General features: G+C 45.2%; 2 protein-coding genes across 7 annotated transcripts in view; one reads left to right on the forward strand and one right to left on the reverse strand.

Moving 5' to 3' along the window:
- The first annotated feature begins 75 nt into the window (after positions 1-75).
- AIMP2 (aminoacyl tRNA synthetase complex interacting multifunctional protein 2) lies at positions 76-7552 on the forward strand. 4 transcript variants are annotated; one of them, XM_041749106.1, is made up of 5 exons: positions 104-231; positions 2009-2105; positions 4065-4271; positions 5952-6183; positions 7033-7552. In XM_041749106.1, exons 3-5 carry the CDS (start codon positions 4164-4166, stop codon positions 7419-7421), a joined length of 729 nt encoding a protein of 242 aa, XP_041605040.1. In that variant the 5' UTR covers positions 104-231; positions 2009-2105; positions 4065-4163; the 3' UTR covers positions 7422-7552. The 4 variants fall into 4 exon arrangements, with proteins under 4 accessions (XP_041605038.1, XP_041605037.1, XP_041605040.1 ...); XM_041749105.1 differs by lacking the exon at positions 104-231 and adding an exon at positions 538-991; XM_041749104.1 differs by lacking the exon at positions 2009-2105 and having other exon boundaries at positions 76-231.
- A 773-nt stretch (positions 7553-8325) lies between these two features.
- The window catches only part of EIF2AK1 (eukaryotic translation initiation factor 2 alpha kinase 1), a 36656-nt gene continuing 31941 nt past the window's right edge, over positions 8326-13040 (reverse strand). For 2 of the 3 annotated variants that reach the window (XM_041749099.1, XM_041749101.1), the window contains 4 exons: positions 12605-12719; positions 12265-12347; positions 10973-11206; positions 8326-8610 (listed from right to left, as the gene is read on the reverse strand). In XM_041749099.1, the coding sequence (XP_041605033.1) occupies positions 8473-8610; positions 10973-11206; positions 12265-12347; positions 12605-12719 (570 nt within the window). In that variant the 3' untranslated portion in view covers positions 8326-8472. Of the gene's footprint in view, positions 8611-10972; positions 11207-12264; positions 12348-12604; positions 12720-13040 lie in introns of those variants that run through there. The other variant, XM_041749100.1, reaches the window with a different exon arrangement.

The raw sequence follows: 13040 nt of genomic DNA on the forward strand, positions 1-13040 counted from the left end.
CCGACGCTTCCCACCCCTCCTTCTTGCCGATTGGTTGTGTAAAGAGTCGAGGCCGCGACGTCCAAAGCACGCGGGCCAATCAGACCGCACGGACTGCGCTTTCCTGAACGGCTGCAGTCGGAGCGGAAAGGAGGTGGTCGCGGTCTCTCGTGGTCTCGGGCGGTTTTTAAGCGTTCGTGCCCCCCACTTGCCACGTTCCGTCTTTTGGCTCCCACGATGCCAATGTACCAGGTAAAGCCCTATCATGGGGGCAGCACATCGCTCCGTGTAGAGCTTCCCACCTGCATGTACCGGCTCCCCAACGTGCACGGCAGGACAGGCAGCCCCGCGCCGGACGCAGGCCACGTGCAGGTAGGAGCGTGCGGCCCCGCCCCGCCCCCACTCGTCCTGAGTGTACATTTTTCCACCCCGTCTAGTGCGCAGGCGCGTAGTTTCATCCGCCCGCCTTCCTGCCAGTGCGCAGGCGCTTACTTCTCATCGGCCCGCCTTCTGCCCAGGGCGCAGGCGCCGTGGCCGGGTCTTTGGGGTTGAAGGACTGTGGGCCTGGGGTCAGACCTGGCCGCCTGCCCCCCCCGTCCCCGCTTTCATGCTTCCGCCAGTTTCGCGTTCCAGTTGTGTCTATTAAAAGTTCTATTCCTCTTGTATCTATTTCGTTTTCCGCTTACGGCTCCTAAAGCTTTTTTGCTACCAGATTGTGGCCACAGAAATATGAGCAGCACGTAAATGCTCATTTTTAGGAATTCTAAAGCGAACCTCGCTGTCACCGCTGCTACTCAGGGTAACAGGACGTTGTCTGCACCCTGCTGTGTGAGGCTGCCTCCCCCTGACCTGGCTCCCGTGGCGTCGGTGGGGTGGGGCGGTTGAGCTTCGGTGCTGCGGTGGCAGCACCTGTGCACGAGCAGGCCTGGGGTGTGCACCGGCGCTGGGGAGGGAAGGTGGACTGTCATCGTTTGGGCTAGGTAAACCGCTTTCCGGAGCGGCCTGTCTTCAGGTGTGTGTGCCTGGGCCGTGAGCACTGAATTCCTGGTTCTTGCACCCTCCCCAAAGCTGGTGGGTGGACCGTGGGAGCTTGATGTGGTTTTTAGCTCAGGTTTTTCAGACTTCTACATCAGCGGATCGCCTTGTCGTGTTGGCTGGCCATTTTGGCACGCTCTCTTGTAAAGCGTCTGCCTAGGCCTTTCGGGTTTTTTGTTGGCAGCAGATACCCATCTTAAGTTTCCAGCAGGAGAAACCTGTCCATTCGGGCTGAAGATGAGTGGACGGGTAACTTTTATAGTCCATTTTCCTGTGGAGTGTTACCCTTTACTTTAAGTAGGCTCCAGGCCCCGTGTGGAGCTCAATGCAGGGCTTCAACTCACAACTCTGTAGATCATGACCTGAGCCAAGATCAAGAATCCAGGAGGCTTAACTGGCTGCGCCAACCATGCGCCCCTCCTTCACTTTCTCTTAATAGCCTTCTGCCTATATGGGAAGGCAAACGGTTGGGTTAGTTGGAAAACAAGGACACAATTGTCTCACCAGAGAGCTAAGATGGAAATAGCACCATGATCCAGTGTGGCTCAACTGGACAGTCCCACTGAACTGAAAAGAAAACCCAGACTCAGAGTTGGAAGTGTCACAGCTCATTTGAGATCAAGTCTTTTTTTTTTTTTTTTTTGGTGTGCTGCTAACTTCCTTGGACTTTCAGCTGTGAACTTCTAACTTATAAGACACCTAGATCCTCTTGATTAGCAGATCATAATAATATAGGCCGATAATTAGAAATCAAGCATATTAAAGGCAAATAGCGGCAGAAAGAATTAACTGCTTCTAAAATACATATAAAACAAATAGACATGTGCCATGTCACAATCTCATCTCAACAGGAAAACAAGCCAACAAACAAGGTTAAAGGTACAGGTAAAGCAGATCTTGAGAATTTCCTCATTCCTCACATCCAGAGGAGTGAAATCAGCCTGTGCTGGGCTTCCAGTCACAGGACACATTACGAATGTACTATTTGTTTCAGGCACTGTTTACTGTGTTGACCGGGACATGGAATCCAGTAGGTGCTTCTTTGCCCTGGTTCATCAGGGAGCTTCCTGCCACTTGTAGAATTGAGCAAGGTAATGCACACACACAATGCACAAATCAGGCTGGTTGGAAGTGATTGGAATGCTACTTGAGGACTATCATTGAGGAATGGAAGGATATTACACACTATTAGCCCTATTCATCAGAAACCTTGCATTCATTTATTTCCATCAAAACATAATTATTTAATTGGTGCACTCAAGTCTTTATACCTCTTTACCCACAGGTCAATCATCTTACATGTCTTTGCTGTTTGATCAAAAAAAAGAGCCAGGCTAGCGGAGATGAGAAAGTGCATATGAGGCTCTTGGAGAAGATGGAGAAGTGTCCCAGATAGAGAGAAAAGAATAAACAAAAGCTGTGTGGCAGGTAGGGGCATGGTGTGTTTAGGGACCCAAAGGACAGCACAGGGGAGCCATATGTGAGAGGAGGTAGCCAGAGGACAAGTCATATGAGTATTTCTTAAGCCAGGTTCAGGGCTTTGCTTTTTAGCTAAAGCCTTAGAAGTTAACACAGAGGTGGGGTAATGGAGTTGACATTTGTTATAATCTCTGGCTGCCATCTTAGGGATGAATTGGAGGGGTGACCACAGTGAGAACAAGGTGGACACAGGCCAAGTGAAAGTGGTGTCTTGAACTTGGGCAGCGACAGCTGAGGCAAGCTTAGAAGCCAGTGGATTCCAGAAAATGAACAACATCTGGTGATGAATTCAGTCTGTGAGAGGGCAGTGTTACAAGTGACTATAGAAGGAAAAAAAGTTCCCAAGAAAGTGAGGCTTACCAGCACACAAATACAATATATCATGAGTGCATATTTATAGTCCTGGTCCTTGCCACATGGATTGTTCTGTCTGGTTATGAGCATTTTCTTCTTCACACATTCTTTCTGTTCAAAATGGATTATCCTTTATAAGAGCTTATGAATCTGGAAATAGGTTATACAGTGTGACTTTATTGAGAGGGTTCTTATTGCTTTTTTCTTTTTAAAGATTTTATTTATTTATTCATGAAAGACACAGAGAGAGAGGCAGACACAGGCAGAGGGAGAAGCAGGTTCCATGCAGGGAGCCTGATGTGGGACTCCATCCTGGGTCTCTAGGATCAGGCCCTGAGCTGAAGGCGGCACTAAACTGCTGAGCCACCCGGGCTGCCCCATTGTTAATACTTTTTAAAGTGAGTCTAGAGATTTGAGATTGCTTCCTCAGCAGATGTTATTGGTTACTTACTGTGTTGCAGTCACTATACCAGGCAAGAAAGATGCAAAGATTCATTGAACTAAGGACGAAAGCATTCCATCCTTAGGAAGTTTTACGTTTCAGCAGTGAAAATGGTCTGGATGATTCTAAGATAAGAGTGCCAATATCCCCTTGAGAATGGGGCGGGGAAATGATCAACTGACTCCACAGACATACCTTTCATTTTCCTTTCTATTAGTATAAATTGCTGAGTTACATTCTCATTGCACTTCCCCATCTTTTTCTCTTTGTTGAATAAGCAAAGTAATGTGAACTGATTTGACATTAAAAATAAAGAACAATTATTTGTGTTCATTTTTTTTTTAATTTATTTTATTCATGAGAGACACAGAGGCAGAGATACAGGCAGAGGGAGAAGAAGACTCCCTGCAAGGAAGCATGATGTAGGACTCTGGGATCACGACCTGAGCTGAAGGCAGATGCTCAACTGTTGAGCCACCCAGGCGTCCCTGTTTGTGTTCATTTTCCATCCTCTGTTCTTAGATTACCTGAACTAGGAGTCCTACAATTTCGAAATGGCTTTTGATCATGTTTTTTGTTTTAAAGCATTTGTGGATCACTTTGCAGGACCTATTGGACTATGGGAAAAACGAGATGGTTCTGCTTCTTCATTTTAATGTCTTCTCACAGTTGGGGGGTTTGATAAATTCATGGAACCCCGTAGAAGAAAAGTGATCAAATTGAAATGCTGCTGTGATGTTAGAGGAAATTAACATTCTGGTGTTGGTTTGTTTAGGAAGAGTCTGACCCATCTCTCCAAGCTCTCGAGTCCCGCCAAGATGATATTTTAAAACGTCTGTACGAATTGAAAGCTGCAGTTGATGGCCTCTCCAAGATGATTCAGACACCAGATGCAGATGTGGATGTAACCAACATAATCCAGGCTGATGAGCCTGCTGCTTTCTCGACTGGCACATTGGATTTAAATTCAGTGCTCGGAAAGGTGAGTTCATCTGGAGAGCTAAAGAACATCAGCGTCCTAGGTGGTGGTTTGTGCTGGAAAATTGTGCTCATGTGATTCAAGCTTTGGTTTTCTAATTCTCAAAGGCAATACAAAGGTCATGTTCTTTTTTCCTCCCCTAAATGATTGTGCCTTACCACAGAACAGATTTGTGAGCTATGAGTGAAGCCAAAGCAAGTTCTAAAGCCGCTTGACTTGTCAGACCTGGTGGAGAAGAGCTAAGAGGATCTGTAGGCAGGGATAGGAGTTGAGTTACAGGTCCCTACCATTCCAGGCAGTGTGGGATGCAGGCCAGAGGTAGGATGTCAGTCCAGCAATTTTCCAAGCCTAGAGAAACAGACCTGTGTCAGCTTGGTGCTTCTCAGGTTCAGCAAGTCCATCCTGACTCTGAGAGTAGCCTGAAACTCAGAGCGTTGGTCACCCAGGCACAATCTCATGAGGCAAACATCTTTTGCTACACTGTGTGCAGTCTTAGAATTAAGTTGCATCTGCTACCTTTAAAGAGCTTCAGGAAATGTAGGTGACCGGCTGACATGCAAAAAAGAATGTCTTATTTCTAAGTGGTATTTATTGAGAGTACAAAAGGGTTTGTCCCAGGAATCCCTGCTAAAACTGTCCCCTGGAATTGGTGGTAGAAGTGGTACTGCATGAAGCCCTAACAGGGAGGTGAGGTTGCAGTGTCTCCCAGGTGACTTCGTTCGGTTCCTCTGCACTTAGGTTCTTGGATTGTTGAGTACATTTGCCCACGCCAAGGACCTATAGACCTGGCCAGACCCCCCAGGGAGCCAGTCTAGATGAAGAGTCAATGATACCATACAGCTATGCCAGTGTCTGGGGGCTGGGAAGCCTTGCTGAGGCACATGGTGCTTAGGATGAATTTTGATACCTCAGAAGGCACAGCATCAAATGATACTATGCTCAGAGGATTGCAAAGCATTTATCACAGGTTGATGTGATGGGCTTCGGGGAGGAGTGGTATGACTCTTAGCCAGATTGTGGCAGGCTGCATACAGAAAGCCAAGGAATTTGAATTTGGCCTTCATCGTATTACAGGAGTTCGTTCGTTATTAAGAGTGAACATATAAAATAAAGTCTGCATCTAAGAAGACAGTATGTTTTAGCCCTTTAGTTAATACTTAGTTTTTTAGATGTTGCCTGCTTGCCATCATCAATGACATTTTGAGCCAAGGCCCTTATTGAGGGGACTCTTCACTGACCTGTAACTCACACACCAATTGACATAGAAACTATCCTGTCAGGTGGTCAGGTATTGGAAAGATTTGGTAGAGTGATTGCATGTGTGATTTTTTTGATATTTTATTTTTAAATAACTTAGGAACAGGTAGTATCATTCTTAATGTGTTGTTTTACTAACTTCACAATGAAGTCAACCTTATAGTTGTTGGGGGCCAGCAGGGCAGAGGTTGAGGGGTTGGAGTGGGTTTGCATCCCTCTTCCACTTCTCACTGAGTTCCGTGAGCTCAGCCAGGTTATTGCCTCCCCAGGACGAGCTTCCTCAGCTGTGAGATGGGGTGATAGTGGAACTGTCTTCATGGAAGTTGAAGATTTAGTTAAATAACCCTGCTTAGGCCCTACGAACAGCACCAGGTACAAGTCCACACACTCAAATGTCTATGTTACTGTTTGGGTTTTCTCCCTCAGGATTACGGGGCTCTGAAAGACATCGTGATCAATGCAAACCCCGCCTCCCCTCCCCTGTCCCTGCTCGTGCTGCACAGGCTGCTGTGTGACCACTACAGGGTCCTGTCCACCGTCCACACGCACTCTGCAGTCAAGAGCGTGCCAGAAAACCTCCTCAAGTGCTTTGGCGAGCAGACTAAAAACCAGCCCCGTCACGAATATCAGCTGGGTTTTACTCTGATTTGGAAGAATGGTAAGCAGAAGGCACTGGGCTGGGTTCGTACACTCTGGAATGAGGCGTGCCCTGTGACTTTAATCAGATGCATCAAGGAGCCAGGACCATGATGTTCTTCAGCTACTTGCTGTCGGTCAAATTCCCTGAAGTTTAGCAAGCACATGGGGTAGTTCTGGAAAAGGAGCACAGGTAAACTTTGATGCAAAGATGCCCTCCTTCCTCCAGAAAGGTTAGGATCTCCGAGAGTGGTTTGGGGGGATCCTGCTGGGCAGCTAGAGCAGGAAGGTAAGGGCTGTCCTAGCCATCTTCACCTCACATTTCCAAACTTACCACAGGGACATCGATGTTACCTTTTCAAAAGGCCTGAAAAAGGTGGCAGGCTGTCCTTTTTTCATCATCCCGCTGCTGTATGCCTCTCCTGGTTACATTTATCCCAGGGGGTAGTGTGTTTGCACCATTCATCCAGGAACACCTTAGCTACTCCAGCTCCACGTAAAGAGCCATTGTGAGGGTAGACTGAGTTCCCAGCTTGGGAGGTGGGACTCCTGGTTTCCAGTCCTCATCCTGCAAATTTTCCGGCACAGGGCTTAGAATAGATGGTCTGAGGTCACCCTTCTAGCTTGAGAATGGTTATAATCAAATACCAGAAATGGTTACTTTTTTTAACGTAGAGTTTGCATTCTGTAAACATCTGGTTTAAACTTTCTTGAATCATACACGTTTTGGAGACAGACAAATGTGATATTGAAAATACTTTCCCTTGCCACCAGTTTCTAGTTTATTAGAGACTTCCCTCTCCCTGTTGCTCAAGCACTTCCTCTGGGTGGCAGGGGGCTCTTGTTACATGGTGTGCTTTTTCCCTTCCAGTGCCGAAGACTCAGATGAAGTTCAGCGTCCAAACAATGTGTCCCATCGAAGGAGAAGGGAACATTGCACGTTTTTTGTTCTCTCTGTTTGGCCAGAAGCAGAATGCTGTAAATTTGACCCTCATAGATAGCTGGGTAGATATAGCTATCTTTCAGCTGAAAGAGGGAAGCAGTAAAGAAAAAGCTGCTGTGTTCCGCTCCATGAACTCTGCTCTTGGGAAGAGCCCCTGGCTTGTTGGGAATGAACTCACTGTGGCAGATGTTGTGTTATGGTCTGTGCTCCAGCAGACGGGAGGCTGCAACGTGACAGTGCCAGCCAATGTGCAGAAGTGGATGAGGGCATGTGAGAACCTGGCCCCTTTCAACACTGCCCTCAAGCTCCTTAAGTGAAGTTTAATAACTGTGTAAAAGGTTGACTTCAAGAATGGTGCTGTTTCACGTGTATTGTGGGTAAAGGAACTTGTACTAAAATCGGTCTATCTGGGCCAGTTGCCTAGAATCAATAAAGGCATCAAATAATTTGTGGGTTTTCATTTTATTTTAAAATTCAGCCACATCACGTGCCATATACCATGACAACTGCCAGCTATGTGGCAGGCATTTTTTGAGATACAAAAATGAACATACCCCATCGGGGCCTTTGGGAAACATAGATTGGTGGGGAGTCGAGTGCTAAATAAAGGGGAACGCCATGGAAACACACAACAGTACCAGGGGGAAAGCAGGAACTCCTACCAGAGCTACTTTGAGATGATTTAGATGATTTGGAGGCAAGCAGCACAAGGTTTAGAAAGGGCATGATTTTTGGAGTGACACCAAGCTGAAGGTGAAGAGAACAGAAAGAGGTTGGATGATGATGCTAGGAAGCTAAAGTTGCATCTTAGAGGCAGCAGGGAGCCAGCAGGAGCTTCTGAGCCAGGGAGTGAACTGATCAGATGTCCTGGTAACTAACTGGCAGCAGCATCGTGGAAGGGTGAGGAAGACTGGCAGCCATGAAAACGAACAGTCCAGCCATCGTGCAGGCCTGGGCTTGGCTGTGATGGTGCAGGGGTGCATACCTCAATCTGTGAAGTAAAACATTCTAGAGGAGGACTGGATGGTCAACAGGTAGAGTTCAAAGAAGAAAGAATGGAGGATACTGTCTAAATCGCTCCTTCCAGAGACAGGACAGACAGTAATACTAAAAATTAGGAGTTTGTGGGACAGGAGAAAGGAAAAGGCAAAATAGGTTTAGTTTAGAGCAGCTTCGTTCAAAGTGCTGGATCGTAACAATTCCTTTTAGGAAATAGCGATTTGAGGGAACTTCTACAACTTTAATTAAAGTCTTGTACAGGGTCACTAGATACAATTATATCATCTATACCCTAACAAAGACTGAAATGTACATTCCAGTTGACAATTTAAAGAATTAGAAGTCCACATTCACATTTACAGAGCTTAATTAAGGCAGGACGGGCACACTCCCATCCTTCATGTCATCCTTGGCCCCTTTGTCCTGAGAAAGGAGACTCAGCTGCTTCTTTAGTTCTTCGATTTCTTTTTCTTGCTCTAGTATTTTCATCTGTAGGGTGAGGTTAACCTGTCAAGAGAAAATTTTAAGTTCTATTAAAATGGCCTCTTCCACTTTAAATATACAGGCATACCTCCTTCTGCATTAGGTATGCCTGAATTCCAGTCACTGCAGCTAGTGAAGCAGCACCAGCGTCATGTCACCACAGTTCTCTCACTGTCAGCACCTCAGTCCATGATGCACATCACAACCAGGGGCCAGTCACCACTTTGGTCCCTGCACACACCCTGGCCAAGTGTGTACTGGTGATAAATCCACATGACATTTTAAAAAAATAATTGACAGATGAAACTGGCCAACAAAGATGGAAGTGCAGTGAGCAAATGCAAAGTAATGATGCTGAAGGTGGAATCAAATTGCACCCACTTGATGTTGGAGGAGAAACAGGCAGCCATGGGGGTGCTGCTCCCACCACCACCAGACAGATGCGGTGTGCAGCCCCAGGACTGGGAGGAGAGGAGTTAACATAAATGAGGAAAAGGACGAAGATGTCCCAGAGAAAGTGATACCAGCAAAATTCACATTGGAAGAACTCTGGGAGCTATCTCCCTCACAACTTCGAAAGTCCAAAAGATGAAATCTTGGCCCCTGATCCAAGCTTACAGTTCACCGAGGCACAGAAAAAGGCACTCCATATCCGGAGTTCTATGGTAAGATGCAGGTAGGCACTATTCAAACCATTCCTGAACACATTAATTCTTCATTATAGTACACTAAATACTAGTTTTATAACTTGCTTTGTTTCCATGTGCATCTGCAACTGAGTTTTAATGTTTTGAAAACATTTGTAAGGGTCACGGGACAATCGTAACTTCCCATGAATTACTAAGATCCCTTGCGTGGTTTGATGAATTACTAAGATCCCTTGCGTGGTTTGCATGGTCGTTTTCACAGTCCTGTACCAACAACCACACAAACCACAGACTGCTTGTACAAGTTTTCTCTATATAGGTATGTATAGGCTATTTTATAAATTCAGCAAGAGAAATAACCATAAATGCCACCTAACTACGGTCTCTAATAGCTAACGTAACTGGGGGTTAGAAAATCCCTTCTGTGGGAGATAAATTTAATCAACACATCTGCTGTTCCCAAAGACTCAGAAAAGTACTATACCTACCTGTTTACTATTCAAGCTTGTAAAATTTACCATTTTACCTGAAACTTAGCCTTAAACAGAAAATAAAACAGTGGAATAGTTTACCACAAATAGGTCCCAGACTATGTGCGTCAGAATGACTACTGCCCCTTCTCCCCACAGACTTCCTTAAATAGGTCAGAGCAGCCAGGAGGGCCTAGAGACTGCACTCTGAGGACCAATGCATCTAACACAATGCTGTTCACACACTGGAGGTAAACCACTTGGGGATGTTATTAAATGCAGATTGTGATGTGATATGTCTGGAGTGGAGCCCAAGGCCCTGTACTTCTCATCAGCCAGCAGATAACGCTGATGCTGCTGGTGCAAGGACCATGCTTGGGGTAGCAGAGCACTAGAGAATCTGAATGCATCTTTGAATAAGCTTTTGATAAATCCTAGAAAGTTTCTGGAGGAACAGAATGGATGAATCACATTTCTAGTACATATAGACTGGAGATGGTACTTGGCACTGTGGCTACAGTCTGGAAAGAGGAAGGAAGGGACTGCCCTGGGGCGATCCCACATCACAGGACTAAAAACCAGAATCACACACTTGCATGCTAAAGGATCCCAGGCTGAGGCAGTCTATGCCACCCTCATTCCAGCTCCTCACAAGATTTCCTCCTTTTACCCTTTGGCATGTGCCCCCTTTGACTAGGAGATAAAAAGTTATGTTTATAAAAAGTTATATCATAGTTGGAAAACCAAAGCCTTTTGACTTAGCAAGATGAAGCTAGAAAGTAGAGCCTATAATTGCAATTTTTAGACAGTTGGTCACCTTGCTTACTTGGACTCTGAAGAGTGTGCTACTCAGAACTCTGAGAATGAGTTTAATCTGGTTTCCATAAACGTTTTCTAAGCTCAACTGTTCCTCATGAAATTGGATTCACAATTTAAATTCTACTTTAAGCTTCATATTTTCCCCAGTATTAAAAATACACATATATACAAGAACTCCTGGCTGGCTCAGTCAGTGGAGCAGGTGACTCTTGATCTCAGGGTTGCGATTTTAGGTGTAGAGATCACTTTATAAAAGAAAAAAAAGAGGGACACCTGGGTGGCTCAGTGGTTGAGTGTCTGCCTTTGGCATAGGGCATGATCCCAGTGTCCTGGGATCGAGTCCCACATCAGGCTCCCCACAGGGAGCGTGCTTCTCTCTCTGCCTATGTCTCTGCCTCTCTCATGAATAATAAAATCTTTAAAAAAGAAAAAAATAAATATGTTACATACATTTCCAGAATTTTGGAAAAGTTCACTTTGCAGCAGCTGAAGAGCAGATGGTCTCTGAGATGCATTCCTTCTAGTTAAGTGCTGGATGTACTTGGCTTGCACAGGACACCTCTTACTGAGGGAGTCAGGTATCTGACCACTTCTTAAACCTGTTAAAATGTGTACTCGCTCCATTTCTGTTCCAAATGGCTGAAAGAGCTCTAGCAGGATCACACCCAAGCTGTACATATCTGACTGGAAAAAGAAGGGGAGAGGTAATGTAGTAGTGAAACACAAAGGGAGACTAACATCTCCATTTCAGTGTACCATCCTCTCAAACACAAGATGATTTCTAAGACAGGACGATTCATAGACCCTATGACGCAGGGAACATGGTGGCCAAACTTATCCCCTCACAAAGGCAGGTGTCTGCCACCTGGATTTACAGCCCTGGGGAGAGCTGATATGGTCACAATCCCATCTCTTCAACACCACAAAGGGACATCCACGGGCACAAAGGATGGCCAACCAGGTAAGGGGCAGGGAGAACTCCCACTACTCCCCTGAAAATTCAGGCGTGGAGCAGCCTGAGCGAGAGATGTGAGCTCACACATGCTGGTGCCAGTTCCAGGGCTCGGGTTCCCTGTGGCCTGCCTCGTCTCCCCTCTACCACCATACACAGGCATCTAGTAGAGTTTAAGAAACTAAAAAAATTGTTCCTTTTCCTGAAATCATCTCTTAAGAAAGGTCTTTACCAGACAGAATTTGAGGAAGAGCTATGGATTTTTTTTCCTGGCAGTTCATGCCCAGTCTGAAAAAAGCTGAATGATTCGTCAAAAGGAAGAAAATGTACTAGGCTGTTATTCTGAGGAAAGGATTTACTTTAATAATTTCTTCAAGGAACCAAATGAATTAAAACTTTTCAATATCTTCACTCTTCAAAGGGAGTCTAGTGCCACACTTCCCCAGAGCACTTTTAGCATGTATTTATGAAAACAGAAGAAAGGCAGACTGAAAAGGCTTCTATAAATTCTAGCTTCCTGAGGTGAATTGTGACATTTTAAAAGGAAAGCTCATTTCAAAAATAATTTCTGACACCCACGGATTTAGAAGTGGTAAAGTAGCCCGTAAATCAGTCAGATCCAGGTAAAAATTGAGGTTTCCTGTTAACCGCAGTTTGACATAACAGATAACCTCCCCTGTTATCTCCAAAGATACCTCTACACAAGAAATAACACTGCATTTACTGTGCTCTTTGTTATTTATGACAGCAGAGAAAGTCCAGCAAAGGGGGGAAGAGCAGCAAATACTACCTTGGCGTCATAGTCGGATCCTTCCAACTGCTCGGGTGAAGCGTATAGACAAGTACCCACTCTGGAAGTGTGTGTGGGTGGCCCTGTAATTTGAAGAGCCAAACATTAAATAAACATAGTAGAGTTCACACTGTCTACACTGCAGAACATAGAGCCTAAACAGAGCAGTGTAGGGAATGATGGCTGCTTTTTTGTCTTTACCTCATTTTTGCTATTAAGTTTTTATAAGTCTCTCTGAATACTGACAAGTTCAACCGTGTTTCTTTTTGTCTTAATGCCAAGAAAAAGAAAGAAGAAAGAAAGGGAAAGAAACAAGAGAAAAGAACCAGAATAAACTTACTCTTCCCATCTCTACCAATCCAGTCTGTGTTCTTTTGAATGATGTCTGTGCAGGCCAGACCAAAGTCTCCTATTTTTACTTGCTGATCAGGGCCATGAAGAAAAATATTTCTTGGCTGTAAGTAAACAGAACTCCTTGGTGTTCTTAAAACAGTAAAAATGTGTAGACATTAAGAGTTTTCAACTGACAAGCAAGTAGCCCCTCAAAAATAAAAATCAGAGCAGTGGTTCTAAAACTAGGCTGCACATTAGAATCATCAGGGAGCTTTAAGAAAAAAACCACCAATGTCCAAGCCATGCCACAGACCAATAAAATCAGAATTATTGGGTGTGGACATAGGCAGCAATATTATTTAAGTCCCCATATTACTCCATGTTTGAGAACCACTAACACACAGCACACCTTGTACACAAGTGCTCCTCAGCCCTGACTGGGC

This window comes from Vulpes lagopus, chromosome 3 (assembly GCF_018345385.1).
Source record: "Vulpes lagopus strain Blue_001 chromosome 3, ASM1834538v1, whole genome shotgun sequence".
NCBI classification, from domain to species: Eukaryota; Metazoa; Chordata; class Mammalia; order Carnivora; family Canidae; genus Vulpes; species Vulpes lagopus.

Bases quoted from the DNA above. Each gene is read 5' to 3' on its own strand.
- AIMP2 (XM_041749103.1), top strand. From the start codon at position 217: ATGCCAATGTACCAGGTAAAGCCCTATCATGGGGGCAGCACATCGCTC. The intron at 352-4,064 runs GTAGGAGCGTGC...TGGTTTGTTTAG, and splicing joins CGGACGCAGGCCACGTGCAG to GAAGAGTCTGACCCATCTCT. The intron at 6,184-7,032 runs GTAAGCAGAAGG...TTTCCCTTCCAG, and splicing joins TACTCTGATTTGGAAGAATG to TGCCGAAGACTCAGATGAAG.